The sequence below is a fragment of the Molothrus aeneus genome, chromosome 11, assembly GCF_037042795.1.
Source record: "Molothrus aeneus isolate 106 chromosome 11, BPBGC_Maene_1.0, whole genome shotgun sequence".
NCBI lineage: Eukaryota > Metazoa > Chordata > Aves > Passeriformes > Icteridae > Molothrus > Molothrus aeneus.
The window spans coordinates 2,765,326-2,791,240 of record NC_089656.1 but is presented as its reverse complement, the minus strand read 5'-3'; the positions used below and the strand labels follow the sequence as shown (position 1 = coordinate 2,791,240).

At 41.1% G+C, this 25,915-nt stretch overlaps 1 protein-coding gene across 1 annotated transcript in view; it reads left to right on the top strand.

Annotated features, from left to right (window-relative positions):
- The window catches only part of CHST8 (carbohydrate sulfotransferase 8), a 208,719-nt gene that overhangs the window by 42,355 nt on the left and 140,449 nt on the right, over positions 1 to 25,915 (top strand). Inside the window, exon 2 of the mRNA XM_066557598.1 lies at positions 3,040 to 3,264. Within this exon, the coding sequence (XP_066413695.1) occupies positions 3,156 to 3,264 (109 nt within the window). The 5' untranslated portion in view covers positions 3,040 to 3,155. The remainder of the gene's footprint in view (positions 1 to 3,039; positions 3,265 to 25,915) is intronic.

Here is a 25,915-nt window from a genome sequence, read left to right as displayed (position 1 = left end):
CACAGTTAAACAATGAGACTGCAAAGTGCAAGTTGAAGGGTATGGATTGATCCAAACTCTGCCCCCCAGATGCTGGGACACTGGGTGGGTCAGTCCAGAGCTCCCTCATAAAGCATCCATCACATGCCTGAGGAAGTGCTGCCTGATGAAACTGTTAGGTCAAGCTGCACTTAGGCTTTTTGTAGGCTTTTTCCCTCATCCATCTTTAAAATGATGTGATTGGAGTGTAAAGGGTATTTTCAAATGTTTCCTTAATGAGGATACTTTGTTCACATTTATCAGTCGTTGCTAACTGCTTCCAGAGTTCCTCTGCTCCTGGAGCTCAAGGAGCAGCCTGGGAGGGCTTGGGAAGCACATGCTCAGCATCCCTAAACCAGCCACAGCCATTCACCAGCTTGGCTCACAGAGGACATGCTCATTAAAGTCAACTGATTGGAAAAATAATTACAGGAGAACAGGGAGGGGGAAAGCTTAGACCCATCATTTAAAGATCTCTGATGTTTGTGTGTTGTTGAGATGTAGTCATTTTGTTGAGAGGAAAGAGGATCTCTCTTTTTCTTTCTCAGACTCCTGTGCTTGCTGCTTGCAGAAACATGCAATGGCTACAGGCAACAAGCAGCAGTTTTTCTTTAGTTATGCAAAACTAAAGTGTTTAAACTAAACTAAAACTAAAGAATAAAAGTGGCCTTTTATTCTTTCAAATATATGCTTTCAGCTAGCTGTGTTACTGTTGTATCTTGAGGTGTCCTGAGGAGGCTGTAATGTCTAACCTAAAAGGTTTTGTATTCCTGGACACAGATATTCTACAGGATGTGGAATAATGTAAACACTCTAACTGTTAAAAACTGCTATTGTAGCATTTCTTGCACTAATTAAAACCTGGCTAGGGATCTCCTTTCTTGATACTGCCTCTACTTCAAACAAAAACATTTCAACAAATGAAATCCAGGGAAAATGGTTTCATATTTTAAGCTAATTATAATAATTGTTTTAGAAACCTGTACTTGCTCAAGGGTATAATTCGTTAAAAAAAGATCTTAGAATTCAACACTAAGCAAATATAAACCCCTTGTTATTTGGGGGTGGATGTTTTGCAGCCACTCCCTCTCAGAGATTCTGCATTTCTCACCAGCTCTGTGTCCCTCCAACTGGGGGCATTCCCACAGGCAGGGGCAGCACCCAGGGCTGCCAGGATGGGGGTCCCTCCTGCTCTCATCATCATCATCATCATCATCATCATCATCATCATCATCATCATCCCATCATCGTGGCCCTCCTGGAAACCCTCGGGCAGGGCACCTGCCTTGTGCCTGTTGGAGCTTCCTCCTCCCCATGGGCGTGCAGAGAATATGAATAGGTGACAGAAAGGAAATCCTGTATGTCAGGAAACCAAATGCAATTCTTAGAAAGCTCTGACTGGACAGATTTACCAAGTGATGGTGGGAGTTTGGTGTTGTTCTGGCCTTGCCACCATTGGGTTTGGTTGGAAGTGTCCATTCATCCAAACCCCTGCCTGTGCAGCCAAACAAACCCTGCAGGGAACCAGAGAGGGTGGGATGTGTTCCCTGTGTGCTCATACCAGCAGTGGTTGGAACTGGAGCTCAGTTACTTTGAAGGCTAATCTGACTCCCCTGGTGCTTTAGAGCATTTGGCATTTAAAGGTAAATACAGGGAGTAAATGCAAATGTCCATCCATACTAGATTCACAAAAGGCACAGATGGACCTGCACAACCTGGCTTTGCTAGTGCTGAAAAAATTAGCAATATTTTCTTTTAGTTTTACTTGTCAAGGTGTGAGAAAAGTTTAAGGTGAAAAAAAAATACACAATTACTGTCTGCCATAATTTGAACAGAGAATAAAACTGAATTTGCTTATGCAGAGAGGGAATGCAGGGCTCTGCATTCATTTAAGATCCAAGCATCCCCCAGTGTTCCTGGCCTGGAGCTCTGGCTGCTTTACACACTGAATAAATATAGTTGCCACTAAATAATGTTAATAACCTTTTCAGTCAGAGTCACAGAATGACTTCATCTTTCACACCTCATGTTCTTCATTGATGCCTTTTAGAACTTTAGAATGGCAGTACACTACAGAAAATTAAAAGCTTGCTAAGGAAACCATGAAAAGCATACGAGTTGCCCCAAAACCAAATATTCCAGGCACAGTAAGAACAAATCTTTAAAGACTTTTCCTGACATAACTACTTTGCATCATCACCTCTCCACAACCCATCCTTCCTGCAAACTGATGTTATACAGTCCTTCTGTATTTAAAATCCCCTTTGTAAACAAAGACCAGCTTCAGAAACTTTCCTTTAGAGCAGGTCACATTTGCAGTAAAAATATTGAGCAAGCAAAGTGATTGCTACCCCTGCAGCCTGGTGCTGACCTCCAGCTGAGCCCTTGTGTTCAGTAATGTGCTACTGAGAAATCTGGTTACATTTTGGGAACCAGTTCCACTGCCTGTGCTCTAATGCAGTGCTACTGAATTCTTGTGTTACTGAATTCTTGTGTTACTGCCAAATGCAGGACTGGCACAGCACAGAGCTGCCTCAGTGGGTGACCTGTGGTGGCTGGTTTGAGTTGGGCTGTTTCTCCTCAGAGGTGAAGCAGCAGCTGCCAGTTCTGTGTTAGGCACAAAGGTGCAGCTTTCATGATTGTTCCCCATACATTATCTCCCTTTATGGTTTTCATATTGTTTAATCAGTGAGAAATAAAAATAAAAAGTGACATATTCTAAGCAAACAATTGAGAGGGATTTCTCTGAAAATTGAAGTTGTGGTGTGACCGTTTTTTCCCAAAATGCAATTTTTAACCGTATACTACATCATCTTTTCTACATGTTAAACAAAAAAGGACAAAAAATTAAAAGACAACTGATGGGACAGAAATAGACTGGATGATTGCAATTAACTGTACAAAAGAAATACTAGAGAAATCAGTTATTTGGTCTAAATGAGAACTTAAATCTACTGATCTGCACTGGGAAAATAAATGCACTCTCTGCTAAGTTTGGTTTGGTTTTTTTACTTCTTGTAGATATATTACACCAGAATTCCAGATGAGAGGACGAAGACTATGAGTGCAGAGTGCCCTGGAAATCACATGCAGTTCTTTTCCTGGGCCAGAGCTGGATTGATCTGAGAACAGTAATTATGAGGCTGACATGTATGTTCTCCTTCATCTTGCTGTTTGGAGCAGTTGGGCTCGTGGTCTTCATTCACCTGCAGGATCCAGAAGAAATAGTTCATCAGCAGACACCAGGTTAGCATTCCTGTTTCTATTTGAATCACCTGCCTTTTCATGGTCAATATTTTGTACTTATATTCTCAATGTATTTTACATATTTCAGAGGATACCTCAAAAAATGTGTGTCATGCTTAATGAAGGCTACCTTGAAAGTAATTATCAATTTGTTTAAAAAAAAATGCTGAAAAAAACAGTTCCAAGAGCCAATTAATTGATTATACAGGACTTTTGTCAATGTGCATAGGGTCCAGCTGGGTGGAGTTAAGTTGCTGCTAAAGCTGAGACCAACTTTTGCTACCAACTATATCACAATAAATGTGAAAAATGAGAGATTTCATCAAAAGTTCTGTTCCTGGAGATGCACACCTCTGAATTTACCTTTACTTGCTTATGGTATTCAGTGTGTCATGAGATGCAAAATAAGAGATGTATGAACGAGTCACATCAGAAACTTGAAATACTTTAGGATGCATTCACTTAATTTGCTTAACTTGAATTAAACCTTTCATAACTATTATTCATATGCATGTCCTCTTCCTGCACTACTAACTTGAAGCTGTGGAGAGCCACAAAGGCCACAGAGATGGGAGAACTAGAAAATTGTGGGCTGAAATAGTAGTTTCCTTTAAAAGGGAAGCATAAAAGTAGGAAAGGACCCAAGATCTCTTGATTTACTTGCAGTCCTTTTCTCTTTGACTGTGGCTGTAATGAAGGCTGCTTTAGAGCCTAGACAAATGCCAGTGCAGTTACTCTCATCCAGGATAATGCCACTGTGTCCTGGGGTTTGGCCCCTGTGTTTGCTCTGAAATTGTCCCCTGACTAAACAAATGCCTCATAAAACGTTTGTTCATTTGACATCTTCATTGTACAGCAAACACAACTGTGTCTATTTTAAATCATTGCTAACATTTTTAAATAAGCTGAACTGTAACACAGGGAACCCTTAAATAATTACATTAATTGCTAATTTCTGTGTCTAGCTTTGTTAAGTGCTTGTTTCCATGTCACTAAACAATCTGTACTTTAATATGTTGTTTATTTAGTCCAACTGCACAAACACCAATTTTGAAAGCAGCCACTCAGCTGAAACTATAGAAGTAATGAATCTGCAGTGTAGTGCAAAGCAGGGAATTAACTAGTTCCTTCAGTGCTTTTGCAATTTATTTTTGTATGCTTAGATGCAAAAGAGTTTATAGATTAAAAACAGAGGTACTGGCCATATTTGACTGAAACTGGCCAGGAGTTTAGGCTAGGGGGAAAGATATATGGACAGCAAATGCAGGCAGTACTCTCATGCATCTAAGAATGAGTAACTTTACATTGAAAAGTTAATTTTTTGCTCCTGAAAGAGAAGATTTTCTAGTGTGGTCTCAAAAAGAGTTTAATTTTCTATTTTTTTTTTTGTTGTCTGTCCCTCATCTTGACCGGTTCTCTGCCATAAACCTCTTGAACACTGCTGATTGTAGTGCTCTGGGAAGGGATTTTTGAGAGCAGTGTAACTGGAGAAGGGGACACCCAAGCATATTTAAATTAAAGCAAGTTTGAACAGAGCTCCTGCCCCTGGCAGGGAAACTCACTGTGTAATGTGCTCGATTGCTGTGGATCCCTAAAACACAAACATGCCAACCATGCTGTTACTGCCAAAGGTGTGTAATCAATTCCTCAATTCTCACATTCAATTACTATTTATGTTAATAGGAGCCAGACTGCACCCTTGAGTAAATGGTGCTCGATACAATTACTTTTATTTCTGTTTGGCTGATTTTCATGTGTGTTAAGTGCTTTCAACTCCCAGTGGACTGAGAAACTCCTCATATTCACTGCTTTTGAAAATGATACCAGTTATCACTGAAACACATTAGGTGACTTAAAGAACACAGCTAAAACTATCCATTAATTCCATTTAAAAATACAGGCTGGCATATTTCCTTCCTGGACAGTCTGCTGTGAAATTCTGTCAATCCTAGGTGACATTTTTGGCATGCTGAGGAGGATCCTTCCCTGGCTGTGCTCAGAGTGCTGTGCTCATAAAGGGCCCTGGTTCTAATGGAGATGGGATATTTCTATAATTTGCTTGCCTGATTGCTCTCTCGAGAGAATTGAACAAATGCACAAATCATTAAGCTACTTAGGACAACAGATTCTGTATGGAAAAGCTTTACTGGATTAGCCTTTGCTTTTGTATTTCCTGTGTAGTAAAACACATTTGCCAGATGCTGGAATCAGCAGGGCTGGAGAGAAGTTGGTAACACTCATTTTCCACTAAAAAGCAGCATAGGAACCTTTGCATTGTCCAAAAGGACATTTTTCATTGTTAGTCTGTTCAGTCATCTTTAATTTAGGATAGAACAACTTATGAAACGAGATTAATAAAAATACTTTGGTACTTCAGTTTTATCTGTCTGTTTCAGAAATTGTTCTTGATTGTTTAAGTCCTAGCAAGCATGACAGTGAGACCTTGATGTAATACTTAAACCAGTATAAAATCCACAGTCATAAAACTTTAAGTAATGCTTACATTACTTTCACTGAGCAAAGTACTCCTGACAGTAGCTGTTTGTGTTGATTTGTTACTATTCATTTATTCTTTCCCTGTGCTTCACATTGCTACCTAATTGTGATGCTGTACTGAGAAAGCAATATCAAAGTAATTTTCCACAACATTAGTTACAATTTTCTTCTGATCTTCCAAGTGAAAAAATCCCATCCTGTTGGCTTCTGTGAGCATATAAACCTTGATTACATTTATCTGTTGGAAACCAATGCTTACGAAGTACATGTGCCCAGGATAGAGGGTGTAGGGCCTTTTCTGCTGATTGACAAACATGCTGTCTGTGTAGTTTATTTCTATAACACACATCACTCTGATCAGATATCCTTAAGACAGAAAACCATTTGGGGTGGGCAGAACAGATTTCCCAGAGCAATGTGTTAAATACAGTAGATATTCCTGTGGTCATTAAAGACACAATAACTTCCCTTGGGACAGTTGTTTTCTTGGTGTGTATGAAGAGTGCTCTCAGTGGGGGAACTCAGGATAAAAACTGAGAGGTGGTGTGAGTGATGGTCATACCCCATAGAGGAACACAATGTCACTGCAGTAATTCTCCATGTATAATTATATTTGCTCCCTGCACATGCATTGGTGCACAAACACAGGCTGGGCAGAGAGTGCCTTGAGAGCAGGAGAAGGACTTGGGGGTCTTGGTGGCTGAGAAGCTCAACCTGACCTGCACTGGCAAGCCAGAAAGCCAGCCCTGTCCTGGGCTGGACAGCAGTGTGGGCAGCGTGTCACATTCTGCCCCTCTGCCCCGCTCGGGTGAGACCCCACCTGCAGAGCTCTGGGTCCCCAGCACAGGAAGGACCTGGAGCTGCTGCAGAGAGTCCAGAGGAGGCCATGGAGGTGCTCCAAGGGCTGGAGCCCCTCTGGAGCCAGGCTGGGAGAGGTGGGGGTGCTCACCTGGAGAAGAGAAGGCTCCAGGGAGAGCTCAGAGCCCCTTCCAGTGCCTAAAGCAGCTCCAAGAGAGCTGGAGAGGGACTTGGACAAGGGCCTGGGACAAAAAGACAAGGAATGGCTTCAAACTGAAAGATATTACTTGGATCATATGTAAGGAGGAGATTCTTCCCTGTGAGGCACTGGCACAGGTTGCTCAGAGAATCTGTGGATGCTTCATACCAAGGCAAGAATGGCTTTGAACAGCCTGAACTAGTGAAAGGTGTCCTAAACCCAGGGCAGTGCGGCTGGAAATGGATGATCTTCAAGGTTCCCTTCCACCCCAAACCATTCCACAGCTCTAGGATTTCATGATATAAAACTTGCCTTCTGCAATAATCATGCCATTATTCTTAAACAGACATACTAAAGGATTTGTTCTAAGTCAAGCACATTTGCACATGGTACACAAGAAAAAATTAATACATATATTCCCATCCTAATGCTAATGCATAAATCTCCTGTCTGTGACAAGATATTAAACATTTGAAAAAACTTTAACCAAATATTTAGCTACTTCACCACTGTGTTAGTCCTGGAACTGATGCTGGTTTGGGTTTTGTCTTTTTTTCTATGTTCTCTGTATATATGTATATATATACATAAAATATATATATAATAAATAATAAAAATAATATATATAATATAATAATAAAATAAATAATTATATTATATTATATTATATTATATTATATTATATTATATTATATTATATTATATTATATTATATTATATTATATTATGCTATACTAAAGAGAAGGAAACAGACAGAAGGTTTAACAAGAATGAATAATAAAAACCTGTGACTGACTCCTCAGAGTCCAACACAGCTGATGGTGATTGGTCATTAATTAAAACCAATTCACATGGAACCAATCAAACATTCACCTGTTGGTAAACAATCTCCAGCCACATTCCAGAGCAGCAAACCAGGGAGAAGCAAATCAGATAATTATTGTTTACACTTCTCTCTGAGGCTTCTCAGCTTCCCAGGAGAAGAATCCTGGGCAAAGAAGATTTTTCAGAAAATGTGACAGTGACATCAAGGGCACAGCATATCCTGAGAGATCTCTGGTGGATTGCAAACACCACAGAAACTCCTGAGGCACAGAGCAGGCAGTCCATGGGCTGGAGACAGGACTGTGGTGATGGGTGAGGGCCTGAGCACCAGGAAGGATCTCTGCTTCCTCATGGGACACAGTAAAGAGCTGTACTATTTACTGGACACTGCATTTGGCACTGTGTGCTCTCTGGACTGCAGTCAGTCATGTTAAAATGGCATAGACTTTTCTAATAGGAGATTTTGCCACATAAAAAATAGAGAAAGTATCAGTAATCTTCTACATAAGTCTGTGGGGGAAAAAATATTATTGCATTTTTGCCATATGGTTACTGAATTCACCAAGCTGTAAGAGTTTTCAGTTAGAACTTTTAAGATGGATATACATGCTTATCTGGGAGCTGAAAAAAGGTGGAAAATACATCTCAAAGGATCCATATTGTAAAAGCTCCTTAAGGGTGAAAACACAGAATGGCTTGGCACTCTGACTGTATCAGAATTTAAAAGTCAAATATGAATAAAACCAAGCCTGAAACTCATCTGACTGAGATTTTCCAGTGATTGCCATCTTACCTCATTGACCACTTTCTAACATTATTCTATCATCCTCTTTATCTTCTGCTTTAGGGTGTGATGGGGAGGAGAGGGTGTGATGGGGAGGAGAGGGAGGAAGGGCTGGCACAGGGGCAGCACAGGGGAGCCACAGCAAATATTGCAGCAGCCTGAGAGCAAGCACCAGTACTCTAGCTGGACTGAAAGTTACCCTTTCAGAGCACACACACCTTGTTACTCACAAACTGCACTCCCATGCACATCTCCATGCTCACTGTTCATTTCCATAACGCTGTCCCATGCACCATTTGTTTGCCAGAATGTTGGAAAATTTCTATAAAAACAGTTAAAAACAAGCAAGCATTGTATAATTTTGGAAGTAATTTTCCTGCCATTTGCATCTCACTGCTCTTAGAAGCTAGAAGCCATTTAAGCTGCTTCTCACCTGCCAGTATTGGCAGAAAAAATGAGCAAAGGATCTGGTGACTGCAGCAGAGGTGAGGTGGCTTGCTGGTGCTCTTTTGAGGCAGAAGAAGCATCTGTTATGTGTGTGAGGGCAGTTCTGCCAACTCAAGAGAGGCTGAACCTTCTGTAGTCACATACTCTGAGTCCTCTTAAACTGAACTTCCCCAAAGAAAGAACTTCCCTGCAGGCTGGTTCACAATGTCTGCAGTGGTTGGGATGAAAAGAGAAGTATCTGTTTCCTTGTCTGCCAAGGCAAGGCACTTAGTAGGGTGTTATGAGTATGATATTCCCTTTTCTGCTGCTTGAAACGCTTCTGGTTTGACTGTGAATGTGAACCTTGTTCTTCACATTGCAAAGAAGTGCTAGCAATGACTTGATGAGCCTGCTGCTATAAGGGATCAAACACTGGCCAGATGGTTTCAGAGGAAGCCCCACACCACCCTGCCAGTGCAAATCTGGTCAGAAGAAATATAGTTTAGTGTAGAAAGCAATAACAAATAAGCTGTTTTATCACCAGTGTACTAAACAGAGGTTGTCTCCTACAACTTTCACCCTGCTTTCCTGACTATGCCATATTCTTGGCAGTCTTACAAAAAATGCAGCGTTTATTTATTACATGGTATTGAGAAGGCACCACTTTTTCCCCCTTTTTTTCTTTTTTCCTTTTCTTTTTTTTTTAGTTTCTGTTAACATTCTTGAGCTTTAGCCTAGTAAAGCAATTACAGCTCTTATGCCATAGCATGGCAGACCAGTATTTATTTGACCAATATTTTCTGTCAACCATCAGCAAGATTTTCACAGGAGTCACAGCACTGAGGTGTTAAGGCTGTGGAACTGGGATCCAAAGCTGCTGTGATTTGTTCCTGTCTTGCCCTGCTGCTCATAGATTGTGCTGTATTGTGTTATATCAGGCAATTCACCCACTCAGTGTTTCCATTTCCTCTTACAAAGGGAATTCTCTGCAGAGGATTCAAGGTGCCTAAGGAGTTTTAGATACCACGACAAAACACCAAACCCTATTAACTATGATATTATCACCAAATCCAGTGCATTACCAGCAGCAGTGACAGTCCCACTGCAGTGGTGCACACCCACAGCAGATGGCTGAACCAGATCCCCTGCCCTTTTATTTGATGGCATAAAGACCATGCCACTAATCCCAAATGTATTTATCAGCATAAAACCAGAGTGATGCAGTGCTGACTCACTCCCACAGGGCACCTTTCACTCCCACAAATTTCCCTGTCCTCCCTCTTTCTGGGAGCATTTATTCTCTGACTGGTTAAAAAAAATAATAAAAGGTTTGATATTTCCTTTAAAGCTCTGTTTTAAAAACTGTCAGAGGTTGACACTTTGTTGTTGTGTCTGGCAAAAAAAAAAAAAAGCAACCTGTCATCTCTGAGCTGCATTCATTTATGGTGCTTGGCAGCATATCATGGGCAAAACTCAGCTGCACCCTGTCAGAGGACTCTCAGAATGGCAGATTCCTGAAAGTGTATTCCCAGGGAATGAGCCTGGATGCATCTAAGATTCCCCTGGACATTTTCAGAAGCATTACAAAAATGTGCAGAAGTTGATCAGCAGACTTTAGTTTCACCACAAAACATTTATTCTAAATATAAGACTGTATTTAATTTTCCATAGAAAGCGTGTCTGCACTAGAAAGCCTCCTCCCATATGTCAGCTGTCATTCAATTTGCATGATTTTTAAAATGTAGTAACATATTGAGGAGCTTAAGTCAGTATAAAATACTTCCTGGATTTTCTGCAGTTTATGGCATTTTAAACATGTTTTATGTGTTTCCATTTCTGAAAGTTATTAATATTCCCTTAAAAGCTTAACCAAAACTTCCTCTCTCCAGCAATATCATCCTTTTTCATTTAGTAAACATTAATTTTCCTTTCATGATTCTAGTCGAGCTTGAAATTAAAGGTGGCTTTCTTCCTTATTATGGCTTTCTTTGTGAATCAGCATCAAAACTGCCAGTTTACTGCTTTAGCACCAGTCAAGAGAGCAAAAAACCAAAGTAACCAAAACCAAAGTAAACCAAACTTCTTGGGGACATCTTCATCATTTTCTCCAAACCAATAATCTATCTATTTTTGAAAATAAATGACTGGATTGAGATCTGTCACCACTTGAGATACACAAGCTGGTTGACTGATTTTAATTTTATTCTGTATAGGCCCTTTCCTATGAGACACTATCTCACAGCAATAGTGCAATAAAAGCACTTCCCTATCAACTGAGAGCCTCAGCTCCTCATTCTGCTTCAGTGCCTCAAGGGCTCTGCTGCCCAAGGGTCAGAGTATTCTGCATCTTGTGAAATTCAGTCTCATCTTTGTCACTTTTTCTTCTCAGCCACTTCAGAAGATCTGTGTGGTGATTAAGGGTCAAAATGCTCCAGCCAGGCCCTTCCAGTGCTGCCACTTCTGCACATCAGGGCAATTGAGAGATGCTCTTTCCCTCTTTTCTTTACAATCACCATCCATATCTACAGAAACTGAGTCTTTTGGGTCTTCTGTTCCTGTGCTTGGTTGGAAACCACACATTTTCTCACACCACTCCTGACAGGGACTGTATGTCTGATGCTTTGCTCCTTGTGGCACATTAGCCAAGAAATCTGTGTGTACAGACTTGGGGGTCCCTAAATGAGGAAAGCAAAACCCAAGGATGTGTGTGCACAGGGCCTGGGGGAAGGCAGGGACATCAGGTCCCTTGATGGAGCAACTGGGACTGAACAGCCTCAGGAGGGAAAAAAAGCAGGGTCTGAATGAAGTTCCCCTTCCTTCAAGGGTGCTCCACTGCCTTATTCCTTTTGCATTCTGATTCATTTACCTTTCTCCTTCCACTTGGCAGTGCTGAGCTTCCTGTAATGATGGTGCAGATGATGCTTGGGATAAACAAAGGGATATGGGCTTTAGAATTACTTCAGGCTTGAATTTCCAAGAGTCTTTGGATGGCCTGCACCCAGTGCAGGCAGAGTGGCTGGTATGGAAGCAGAGGACACACACAAATTCTTATTGTGGCCAGGAGGACAGAAAGCACAAACCTAAACAGAGGAAACTGGTCACTTGATGAGTGATATCTCCTTTTCTCAAGCTGTAGGTAGAGCACAAGGACCAAGGGCCTACAGAGCAGTTTCCAGCTTGTTGCATTTTCTTTCTTGACTTGTTTGACTTGTCTTCATTTGTTAATGAAGTCTTGCACAAGTTAATACCCCTAAATCAGACCACAGGAGAGATTACAGGCAGCAATCACTGCTGCTCTGTGTGAATGCAAGGAGCTTTAATTGGGCCCTCCTAATTGTGTGTGCAGCTGCTCAGGAAAACATGATGATGCTTATCTCATACAGGAAAACAAACTCTGCTCACTATTCCACTGTAAACAAGTGAGAAGGTGTGTATTCAAATGGTCACAAAAGTAAATATACCCACCTGCAGGCAGGCACCAGGAATTTTATGCCATAGCAAAGTAATTCTCTACTCATTGAGACTTTAGTGTAGTTCACTGTAATTGTTTAAAACTCGCCCTAAAGTGTGGTGGTGTTCACAGGGTCTGAGGATGAGGGGAGAGATGAGAATCTCACTCCATGTTTCACAAGGCTGATTTATTATTTTATTATATATATTATATTAAAACTATGCTAAAAGAATAGAAGAAAGGATTTCATCAGAAGGCTGGCTAAGAATAGAAAAGGAATGATAACAAAGGCTTGTGACTGACAGAGACAGTCTGGACAGCTGGGCTGTGATTGGCCATTAATTAGAAACAACCACATGAGCCCAATCCCAGATGCACCTCTTGCATTCCACAGCAGCAGATAACCATTGGTTACATTTTGTTCCTGAGGCCTCTCATCTTCTCAGGAGGAAAAATCCTAAGGAAAGGATTTTTCAGACAATATCATGGCTACACTAAAGACTGTGTGGAGAACTTAGACAGGGCTGGGATACCATTCGCATGCTCAAGGTGAACGTCAGCACCTCAGCCACAGAGTTCACCTGGATACTGTGAGCAGCCAATACTGATTGCAGATGGATCCTCTGTTTTTCTGTGAGCTGTTAAATTGAAACCTGCCCCTCCATTCAGCTCAAGAGATGCTCTTTCCTTGTAAACAGGAGGCATCCTTAAATCACTACACAATTAAAATTCCCATTATTCTGCATTTATGAGCTGCTCATTCTCCCAGTGCTGAAGGGAATTAAGTTGCTCAAGAATGTACCAAGTCAGGTGTTATTGACACCTCTGCCCTGGTGATGTGGGTGTTCAGTGCTGCATGTCAAACCACATCCCTGCCTGCTCCAGTGCTGTATGCCACCAATACCTGCAGAAAGCTTCTTGGGATGATTTGTATTTTGTAGGAGAAAAACAAAATGAACAGACCTTACCAAACCATTATAACAACAGTGTTAAGAATGAAAGGCATATGATCTATATCTCTCCTAGAGAGGAAGAGGAACAGGGGAAAAAAATATGTGTGCAGCAGAAGAATGGTGGGCAAAAAGGTCTGAGAAACATCAGCTGAGACAACTTCTTCACATTTGAAATTACCTAATGAAAGGAGCTTTGTGGGGTTTTTGTTGAAAAACATACAGAGAGACTAGTTCTGCTAAATATTTAATATTTTTTAAAGGAAAAAATATTATTAAAATGAAAATTTGTAATTAAGTGATAATATAACATGAAATTTATTGAAGTTTTATAAGGTATGTCAATAGGCAAATGGGTCCAGAATCTGTGTGACTGAAGTTCCTGGGGTGCTACAATAGAGACAAGGGAAGTATGAAATTGTACATTTACTAAAGTTATCTTACAGCAGTGAACAAACTTAGAACAAACAAGTGGAATTTTTGAAGCACTAAATATTTCCAAGCAACAATTATGATATAATTATATGATAGTTTCATATACAAATCTTTGGAACATAATACATTCTTAATGTCTACACGTTTGCACACCATGTTTTTCCTCCTGCTTTTTTCCAGAGATCAAATTATATATTCAGTATATTCTGATTATTCTCTGCCTTTTCCTCTAAAGGCAGTGGCTTCAATTCTTAATTGCGACCCAGTGGAGATAAGTTCACCACAACATAATTTAATGAACTGTGGAAGAGTTACCTCTTTCTGCATGAAGTATCAAGCTGCATGTCAGAGAAAGAGTATCTCCTAGGTGATGTTTCAGTAGATAATAATTAAGTAAGACATTTCCCACAATAATATCACCCACACACAAATGCAGCCCTTCCCCCCAAATTGGACAATACATGAAGTGAATTAATAAGCCAAGGACACTGTTCCTAAAGGAAATTCAGTCCCACAATTTCTTTCCTCCATAAAATCGCAGATTAGAAATCAGAAAGCTACAGTACAGACAAGGGAATTTTCCTGGTTTTCCCCTTCAGCTTCAAAGGCTGAAATGTACTTGATTTACCCTTCACACCAGTCTTGGATGTGCCATCACCAGAGTCCCTTCCAAGGGTGGAGGGGTTCCTTTTTGCCCTAAAAGATCCTGAGCAGATCAGCAGAGCACTCCCAGCTCACACAGCTGCCAGCTCAGCACCCCTGCCCCCTTTACTGGGGCCTTTGGGAAGAGATTTCTTGCCTTGCTGCATTTTTAAGTTATCTGTATTTTTGTGAAGGGAAAGAAACTCAGACTTTAAATCATCCCCTGTGAGCAGGACTGAGCTGCCCCATCTCTGCCCCCCATGTCCCTGCCATCCTTCCTCTCCCTCATCCACACCTGCTGCTTGCAGCCTGTCCCTACCTGAAACGGGGAGGGCATCCTTGTGTCCCTTGTTCTTTGTTTATATTTGTTGCAATTTAATCTTAATTAGATTTCAAATTCCTCAAATTAGGGTGTCAAATGCTGGTTCCTACTGAGTTCAGAAGGGTGGGTGGATTTTTGGGCATTTTTACATCATTCAGCCACCTTCATCACAGCTTCCACACCACCACTAACACATAATCATGTGATTAAAATGAAAGATGTTTCACAAAGAACTGCTGAGGCAGCATTTCAAAAATTCTGAATATTTTAATATTCGTTTATTAAATGTTTCTGTGTTTCTGTCCTTTTAGCAACCAACCACCAATGCTGTTAAAAAATTCAAATGAAGGGCTAATTATTCATATTCCAAGAGAAACCCTATTTGCTACAACAGCAGCTGCAATTAGCAAGGCAAACCATCTTCTTGTAGTCATTTAGAGGAAGCAGAAGCAAGCACAGAACTCTGGTCTTGATAGAAGAAAAGTATTTACCATGTCCTTGTCCATGAAGAAGGTGCATGGTGTTAGAGGCTCACCTTGGGCAAAGGCAATTCTGCTTTCTGCCTGTGACTTTGTCCCTAAACAAAGCATTTATTAGACCTGTTGCATGCAATGACTGTTTTTATAGCCTAGTTGCATGAATCTGTCTGTATTTCTTTTATTTGCCAAGCCTAACTCTTCTTTGTCAGGAATTTCCCAGAACTAAGACTCCTTGAATGCACAGCTGCATTGGGGTTGTGTGTCCATCTTCTCCACAGCTGTGTCTTAGCTGGGGGCACCTGGAAAATGGAAATGGGAGCTCAGGTACAGGTGGCCAGGCAGGATTTTAGGCACAGAATGGGGCAATCCACAGGTTGTTTCACTGATAATTTCACTGTTTCCAGTCATGAGGAGGAGCTGAAGCCAGATCCCCATGGCTTGGAGGCTCTAAGGAGGGGTGGCCAGGTCAGGGAATGCAAAATATGTGGGAACCATTCCACACCACATTTTTGAGTCCATGGATTGCTTTTATGCTAACTAAAGGAGCCAAACAAAGAAAAAAAGTAAGCTTACACCTAACAAACCTCAACAAGAGGAGGTCTGTATGTCCACACAATAATTTTGGGAGCTCACAGACTTAATGCATATTGAAGCTCCAGTTCAAAGGGTATAGTAGCCAGAAATGCATCTAAAGCCATGCATTTGCCTTGAGCTATAAACCAGAAATAATCTCTCCAAAAGGAGATTGAGGCAAAGCATACTAGGAGTGCTCCACACCAGTTACAAATAACCACCCAGCTGGAAAGTTGCATTTCCTCACTGGGCCAGAGCAGGATGGTCAGCAGTAAATGTGCCTGTGCTTAATGGCCCTTTTTGCAGCCCCACTCAAGGTTACAGGGAAAATCCCAGCCCCAGATCGCTTCAGAAGCCATATTTGCTTTGTCACTGCTCAGAGAACTTTTGAGGATGAGCCTTTGAGGGTGCAGAGCTCTCTTCTCCTCACTGTGGTTCCCCGTGCTGCTCATCCATGGCTGCAGCAGTGAGCAGTGCTGTGTACAGATGGATTAAATACACTCCAACTACTCACAGCACCCACATTTTAACCCTCCTGCAAATATATTTCAGATCTCTTCTGACATTTCTTTCTGCATCTGACATAGCAGAAAGATGCATCTGGGGAAATAACCAAAGCTTCAGAATGGTTAGTCTGGTTTAAAATTAATTTTCCCCAAAAAGTGATGCAGAGGTGATGCATGTGGCTACAGCTGATACAACCTCACCCTTCAAGCTGTGCTTCCATTCAGTCCCTGTCCCTCTGCCCAGACAACAGTGCAAGCCCCTGTGGAAGTGAGTGAGACTGGAAGGGGACAGCACCAGAAATCCTGCAGGCATTTCTGTGGGAAAGTTAGAGAGGGAAGGCCCTGAAGCACCAGGGGTCAGCCTCAGCAGGCTCTAGTGGCACCTCTGCTGTCAAACCTCAGGTGCACTGGGCACATGGATCTCCCTTGGATTGCTTCAGCTACTCATACACATAAATTTGCTAAATTAGCTAATTTGCTCAATGATTATGGCTCCTAAAGCAGGTGGAGGTCCTTTAAAATGTACTTTAAAAATAGCTTTAGAAAACCTGATTCAAAGACTGTTGGAGATCTCAACTCACCTTCCAGTGTGTCCCAAGAATTTATCAGCTCCTGCAGCCCCTGCTTCAATAGAGTTGAACTCAGCTTACTGAACATGATACTCTGCCTTTTTCTTATTGCTGGTTAGAATTCATATTCACAGTGCAGCACTTTGAATCAGAGGTTTTCCCCAGATGCCTCTGATGCTTATCCTCCTTTGTTAAAGAGAATGCTACTTCATCTTGCAGAGCTGGTGGCCTCTTTTCAAAATCTACCACGCTGCAAAGAATGATGTTGTCAGACAGACTGATCTTTCTCCAATAGCTTTTGCAGCACTTTTGTTATAAAGATGTTCAAGATAACATGGAAGAGAAAAGGAACAGATTTAGAGTCTCGGGATAACAAAATACAAAGCATGACAAAGAATCATAATACTGACACTTGTAATTGAAAGAGCTACTCAGTGAGTCTATTCTGAGTTTTGGGGAAGAATAAGGGAAATGAGTCATGTAGGTTGCTAAAAATAATAAATAGATTTTGGTGAGAAATGGTAACAATATTCTTTTTAAAGATTGTTCCTTGCTTTGTTTCATTGCTGTAACTGATACTTAATTGTACTAACTGGAAAGAGCATCAGTCCAAGATAGCACACCTTCAGCAGTCTCAGCCTCCAATTCACAGTTAAGTTGATCCTGGGAAATATTAAGTACAATAAAAGGCCAGGAATAGCATGAATATCATGGGAACAGAAAGCCACTGCACTTACTGTGGCTCTGTGAAACAGAAATTATAATGAACAGATTTTTAAATGCATTGATATGGAGAGTCCTGAGTAACATTACCCTGACTTAAGTGGTGGCCCAGCTTTTGGGGCTGAGTTCTGCTCACAGCCCAAGGTCTGTATGTAGACTGCAGGATGGTCTTTTCTCAAAGAAAATATCTCAATCCATCACTTACTTGTAACCCTATATTAGCAGATTTATACTGGTGCTAAATACTTTGCCAAACCTGAGATAATGAAGAGTAGAAGTCCCCTAGAGAAGATCTCTCAGAGTACAGGGGGCAAAGCACAAGGTTCATTATGGAGCTGCACATCCAGAGACAGCTTGTGCAAGAGTGGAAGAGATTCTTCTGATACCCTCCTTCATGGGAGTGTTTCTATTCCTCAAGTAAACAGAAAGCACAGGTCCCTGTGAACTCACCTTATTTTGGCTAGATTTCCTGTTTGGTGGAGTTTACCCTCCTCCTGTGGGAAAGAAAATCCCAAGGGAACAAGAAGCCCTGAGCCAGTGCCTGCTGTTAAATAAATCCTGGATCTCCTCAGGGCTGAGGAACTGCTCCTGTTCCACATTGCTGCAGTGCCAGGAGAAGGGTCTTGGAGCAGAGTTTGCTGTTCCAGGGCTCATGTGAAGCCAGCTGCTCCTGCCTTCACTCCTGTGAGGATTCTCTCTCTTTGCTGCACCCACTGAACAATTCTAAAGGACACAAACTTCAAGTGGAGAATCTACATGGTGGGCTCTCTCCAAGTATCTTTTTCTTGATTTCTACCTTTGCAAACAAGTTAAAAGTGCAGCAAAGAAGAAAATTGCTGGTGACACCTCAGATCTTGCTGGATCTCCTACTGTCACCACTCTGAGCAGCACAGAGAAGTAGTTATGCCAATTAAGAAGGGTGGAGTAATCATTTGTGTAGTAATTACATATCCCCTGAACAGAGAGAGACATAGTTCTCCCAGGATTTTAGAAGCTGTGGGAAACTTAGAGGAAAGAATTCAAACAATTATCTCTCTTTCTGTAACCATAGTTTATAGATATAGTTCTCCAGCATGTGCTATTCATAGGTCACCAATGGTGTGAGAGAAGATTCCTAAAGGCCAATCAGGTTGCAGGTCCACCATTGTTTCTGTAAGAACTGTGGATTTCTAATAAAAAAGAGCCTTTTCATGCCTTCTGATGAATCTGTATCACCTTTGGCTGTCCCCGATACCCCTTTGGTGATAATTTGGAAATAGCAGATGTCTAACTTGTCATTTTTGAGTGAAGTCATTTCACACAATTTCTGAATTCTCTGGATTTTTTGCACAAAGTATAGTAGCCTGCACAAGCCTTCTAATTAAAACACTATCACAGTGAATAGCATGTACCAGAGTTGAGGATTAGGTGATCTTATTCCTGTAATAGGATTTGCCTGCTAATTGTCACTGAAATGACAGCAGCCTCTGTTATTAGGAGCAGAGGAATTGCCATGGTGGCTCAGATCAGCAGCCCTTCTATCCATTAAAATATCCTGTCTAGCACCCAGCAGTGTGTAATGGCTTAGAAGAAAAGGCAAGGTTGTCTGTTCTGGAATAAACTGCTCTCAGGTAAAGGTTCCTCAGTGCTCTCATTACTAACACACAGGTTATGCCCTAACCCAGGAGCACTCATATTTCTTACAGAACTCCTTTTATGTTGGCAAAAGAGAACAATCTTTTAACTTCTCTTCATAAAATTCTCTTTCTGTGACCCCCAGACAATGGCTTAATTCAGAAGACACAGGGTGTGATGGCTGTCCCTGTTCTTTACCTGAATTTCTTTGTGGCATCCCTGTCACACCCAGAGCAGCCCATGGTTAGAACTTCATGAGAGACAAAGACCAAAAATGGAGGGGTTCACCCAGAAATGTGTGACACAGTGATGCAAAAAGTGAGATGCATAGAGGAGACTCTTTCCTACAGCCTGGTTCTGAAATCATCAAGCTTCAGGATCAGTTCAAGGAGTCTTGGCATTCACAAGACAACAGCAGTGGTTGTGGAAATTGCAGCTGAATTCAGTGATAACTCCTCCTGGCTTTTAGAAAACAAATTCAGATCTTTAGGCAGGGCTGTCTGAGGTGAGCTACAGCAGCTTCCCAGTGACAAGAGGTCCAGAGCACCAAAGAACCACCTTTGGTGCCTCAGCACGTCCTGCCCTGTCACCCTGTGTCCAGAATGTGCAAGGAGGAAGGAGCTGAGGAGGGAGAGGAGTAGAGGTGGGTGATGTGACAAGAGCAGCTCTCCGAATGTTTGTCTCATTAAAGCTCAAAACATTACCTGCCCAAGGCTAGGTCACACAGCAGTCTGGTTCTGACTTTATTGTAAGCTGCAATAATTTAACGATTTGGGATTCTTCTTTCTTTATACTCCAAAACCAAGTGATTGTTCTGAAAACTCACACTATGACTTCTGCATTTTTGTTTCTACTGCATTAGTAAGACAAAAGCAAGCTCTGAAAGCAGCACACTGCAATAGCAGGTCATTGTATCACAATACACTCAAGCTCTTTCAAACCATTCATTAGTCAAACATCTGCTGCAGATTAATACTGGGCCAAATTTATCTATTAGGTAATTCAATGGACTCCAGTACCATTTAAGCAAGAGATGATCTGTTCCAACACATGTACTCTCTGTGGGTAATTTACTCTGGTTTAGAGCTTCTCCCTTGCACTGCTCCAGCTTGAAATCCTCTTGCAGTGCAGTTGCTATTTACTGGCTTGTGCTGACACATCCAATTTTTCTGACTTAATTCAAGAAAATTCAAAATGCACACATTGCCAAGGAAATTAATTTATTCAATGAGCCCAGCAATGTCTACTCTTACTAATTCTGTAATGCTGGAATAAACAAAGTCAGAAATTATGCTTGGCTTTCTAGGCATCAATAAAACCTCATAAAACTGCAAGGACTCATACATTTCACTGTATAAAACCTAGTATTAAGGCAACTCAACTTGGAAAATTCATATTAATTTTAACCAAACAACAAATGAAGCTAATATGTATTGATTGCATTAACAATTCATAAATGCACAGAAATGAAATAAACAGTCTTTATAGCATTGCCATGTCTTTGAGGCATTGATTAAACTCTGAAGATGCTGGTCTGCCACTGCAGCAGCTGTTCAGCAAGCCCAGTGTTTGTCCATCAATGTCTTTTGTCATTGGTCTGGCTGTCCTGCTCCTTCCCAGGTTGGCAGACATTTCAAAAATGAACTGTCACCATGGGATAATCAATTAATCAAGCGTGAATTGCTTGACCGAATCTGCTAATGAATGTTAACATGTAAACACTTGTCAGACACTGTCAGACCAGAGGGGTTCTGTGCTGCTCTTGGTGTCTGGGAAACTGACTGGCAGCACAGCCCATGAGCACAGACCTATCTCATTGTGTTAATAATGCACATTGCTTACAAGGATTTCTGTAAAATAGATTAGCTGCAACCATAATGATTGTATTGATTTTACAATCTTTTCTCCTTCTGTGGAAATTGAGATGAATCTTTGGAGGAAGAAGTTGGTACCCTACAGGGACTGGGGGAGTATGCAGGGCATGAATGGTTGATGCATTTTCATGAGCCATTGCCTCTCCTCACAAGGGCAGTTTGTAACCAACCCCTGTAATTACAATTCTGCTTAGCAACACCCCAAAAGTCCTATTGCTGTTTCAATGATAAGCCTCATTCATAGGGATTACATTTGTTAAATTAATATTATAACTATGCAACAGTTCTCTGTGAAGATGTACATTTTAATTATTTTGTATAAATATGGAAGCTTAAGCCACTGTGGCTGTGATTAGCAGAAGAGTGGGGGGTAACTATTTCAGAAGTGTCTGCTATGCTACCCAAGATCCTAAGGCACACACTAAAGTATCCATTTCTGTTCTCTAAACTTATTCTTGATCCTTTAAATAAAGAATTTTATTATCCAAACTGGTCAACAGAATGGGTTAAGGAATTTTTTAAACAAAAGCATTTTGTTTCTAAGGTCACCACTGGTTTCAACCAAACACCAGATTTTGTCCCTCTAAAGTTTTGTTCCTTTTTTTTCTCAATAAAACTCACCAAGAAAAAAATTCACTATGATGTTTTTCTACATTCAAACACAGCAGTTTTACATATAATTACACTTTTCTCTAGAGCACTTCCCCTCCTGAACAATCTCCACTGAACACTGCACTTTTTTAAATGAGAGCACTTATTCAGATGAAGGATTATGGATTTAGTAATCCAACTTTGGTCAGGCTGGTTGTAAATTCAGAGCCTTGAGCCATGTGTCTGTAGGGATGAGCTGCACTGTGCCCACTGTAAATGCTCCTATTGTAAATGCAGGGCCACTAACAGAAGGAATGATGAGGAGGACTCCATGTTCTCAGAAGGCTGATTTATTACTTTATTATACTGTATTATATTAAAGAATACTATACTATACTAAACTAAAGAATACAGAAAGGATACTTACAAAATGCTAAAAAGATAATAATGAAAACTCCCAACTCTTTCCAGAGTCCTGACACAGCTTGGCCCTGATTGGCCAAAGAGTGAAAACAACTCCCAGCAGAATGCAATGGAACAATCACCTGTGGGTGAACAATCTCCAAACACATTCCACATGAGCACAACACAGGAGAAGCAAATGAGATAAGAATTGGTTTCCTTTTCTCTGAGGCCTCTCTCACTGCCTGATGAGGTCTCTGGTGTCGAGATGACCCCAAGGTGTTGGAAAGTCTCTTTTTCCCAGCCCCGAGACCAAAGAAGAAGTCAGGATGTGTCAGTTCTGCTTGCCAAGGTTGTCTATTTTCCCTTATCTATTCCATTCTTTTTCTGACCTGCTGAGATCTGTTCAGCAGGTCAGGTTGAGGCAGTGACTGCCCTTGGGGTGGTGTTGGGTTTTTAAACTATGAACTACCTGTACTTTATTTACAATAATTTTCCAATACCTATCACCTATGTTAGACAGTCTGTCTCTACTTTAAACCAATCCAAAAGTGCCACCATCACAGCTGAAGATGGAGGCCAAGAAGAAGAAGGAGAAAAACAGAACGCACCCAGATTCCTCCATCAGAACCCCCATTCTAAAACCACAAAATTCTACTTTTTCACCCTGTGATAAATTCACCATCATTCTACTTAAACTCTTGTGGCTTGTAACTCTTCACACAAGGCTGGTAATTGTTTCCAAGGGTTAAAATCAAAGGCACAGGTGTCTGTCACTCTGTGGCAAGGTCTCTGAGCCCTGTCAGGGTCTCGAGTCCTGCAGGGCAGCCAGAGGAATATTCTGGGTTCTGACAGCTGCCTTTCAGCTTCCCAGGAGAACAACCCTGGGTGAAGGAATCGTGTTCAGGGAATGTGAAGCTCCCCTCTGGTTTCCAGGGGAGGTGGGCTGGAGGCTGGCTGGACCCTGCAGCCAACACTGGCAGACTTTGCACACAGGAACCATTTCTACAGAATCTTCCTTTTAAAATTCAAAATTGGATTTGTGGACAGGAACGATCTTATAACTTGTATTTTTTACTGCTGCCTGTGCTCTGAGCAGACTTTTGAATATGCACAAAGCCAGTTTGAACATGCAGAATGTCATTGTGAGCCCCATGGCAGCACTGCCCCTCTGTTTGAGGGAGGGCATGGCTGGGACACAGCGAGCCTGGCACACGGAGAGGGCAGGATGCAGCCTGGGAAAGGCTGGACTGGAAGAGCCTAAATGAGAGATGCAGGACTCCAGGGGCTCTCCAAAATGCAGTTTATTCCATCCAAGAGGTTACAGCAGCCCAGGGTGGTGGGTGACAGAGCTGTGCCCACAGCTGTCAGCTCCAGCTGCAGGCAGGCCTGGAGACCCTTTGGTTTTGGTTCCATTGCATTATAGACTTTTCTTTTGGTCACAATGCATTCTATACTTTTCTTTTGGTTCCATTGCATTATAGACTTTTCTTTTGGTTACAATGCATTATATACTTTTCTTTGCTGAGCATCTTCATACAGTAGAACCAATCTATACCTGAACTTTTATCTATAGCCTATCATAACTACTGTAATTACCATATTCATGTTACTGTTCTCCCATCACTCAAAGTTAGTACATTACAGTTTAAACCAGAAGTTGTTTTTCAGTTTTCTTGCAGTGGAAAATTCTGAGACCTTTTTTCTACTTGCCACATTTGCTGCCTTGTTTGCCTGTGCTCTCTTTCTGCTTGGTAAAAACATCTTCTTGTTTGAGGTGGGTTTATCCTTTGCTCTAAGCCATAAAAACCCCTTCTAACTAACACAGCCTTTGCCTCCTTGGTTATCCAGTGAGACTGGCTCAGCAATTCTTTTCTTCTATATCAAAACTTGCTTTAATTTCTATTCCTTCATCAGACTCTACATTCAAAAATCTTTCTGCTAAGCACACATATCTGTGAGACTTTCTTGTCAAACTTTCATCCTTCCCAACACTGGCATCCATGGGCTGGGGGTAAGCAGGATGAAACTCTGGGATAGGCTGGCATTTATAGACTGGTATAGGAGTGTGCCCCTTGTTGACAGAGTGACAAAACTGTCCTTTGTCCCCTCAAAAAGGAAAGAAGCCCAGAAGTTTCTCTCTTCTATTAGGTAAAAATGCCACCTCATAGGACCTTGGGGACTTCACCTCAAACTTAAGGATACCCAATTGTTCAGGAGCCCTCAAATCCCACCTAGGCAATTTACTAGAAAAAGAAGAGAACAAAGAAACTAATTGCTTTTTGTGAGGTGTTTTACCTGGAGCAAGAGCCTCTGGCACCCAGCTTGGTTTTTCTCTGATTGTTATTTTGCCTTTTATTAAACCCTTTTGTTTCCAGCACTGCCACAGAAGCCATCCTGCTGATTTTATGCCTCCAAAGGTAGCTGAGCTATCTTGGGTGTGTTATAGACCTCCAAAATCTTATGAGACCTGGCTGGAGGAGGCTCCTGTAACAGACTGGGGCTAAGCCGCTTCCCCTGCTTACAGAGCCCATTTCTGTATGACTTTTCTCAGGAGCTCTGGGATGGAGCAATGGGGGCTGTTCCAAGAAGCTCCCAAAGGGCAGCAGCAGCCCCAGCTGGGCAGCTCAGAGTTCTCTGAGTAACAGCACACAGCAAGCCAGGAAAATGGCATTTTAATTAAAATCATTTTTATTGAGTGAACTTTGTATGTGAAAATGGCACACAGACCTTTGGAACAATGTGCATTGGCTTTTCATTCTGAAAGGGAGCAGAATGTTCCTTTATGCCTCCCAGATCACACAATGTTAATAATCTAATATAGAAAAAGCATCAAAGAATGAAAATGGCATCTGAGACAGAACGTATCACACTGTATACCTGCTTTGCAAAGCATGTAAAAGCATGAAAATATGCTTCCAGTTGCTTTAATGCTACTTACCCTATATAATTCTCTTTTTCATAGCATCATTAAGGTTGGGAAAGACCTCTAAGTTCACCAAGTCCAACCATCAACTTACAAAGCCCAATCTTTTTGTCACATTATTGTAACAGAATATTTACTTAAACTTATATTATTACATTCAATGTAAACATGTGAGGTCACTTTCCAGAAAGTGACTAAACCTATAAACCTTGGCTTTATCAGCTTTTCAAAGCTTGAATTTAGATCAGTCAATGTACAGCTGTTTTGTTTCAATCAAAACTGATTTTTTAATATTATTGCCACTTCTTCTCTGGAACCACGTGTGATAGAGCAGAGCAGTGTGTTTCATTCATTCCCTACATTATAGTTTGTAACATAAGTGCTGCTTCTGAATGTCCATGAAATTCATATGTAGATGAAGTTGAGTTATTTTCTCAAGAGGAAGACATGGCTTTGGAGGAGAGGCAAGCAAGGAAATCCCACCCAGGCTGCACAAAATATTCTCTGGCTGTGCCCTTTTGAGTGTGGTCTTCAAAATGAAAGGAAAAAGAGAAAGGCAGTGCTCAAGTGTAACACAAATTAATCAGTTAATACAGTTATCAATTTTGCTTATCCTCATGGAGTCTGGTTCTCATTTATGTTTTTCCATTATAATTTATACTCTGGGAAAGGTCATGTAAATAGCTAGGAAGTATAGAGGGATGTTAATGTAACTGAAAATAAGGTTCTCATAATGACTATATATTTATATATAAATGAATAGAACAGCCTGCAATCATCAGACATTTCTTACAGCTTTTATTGAAGGAATGGACATTTTTGCTACTTCCCTGGATTTAACAAAGTCAGTAGAAAGCATACATAAATGTAAAGGATTGAAGAGCCCTTCCCTACATTTATGAAGCCTGGACTGTCCCTACATGGCATTCTCAATCCTTTAATATTCCATGATGACGTTTTTGGATTGATAATATAATAATATAATAACTATTCTATGATATTGTTCAGGGGTTTTTTCCCAAGCTTATTAAAGCTTTGGAAAAGCTTTCATATCTGTGTAGCTGCA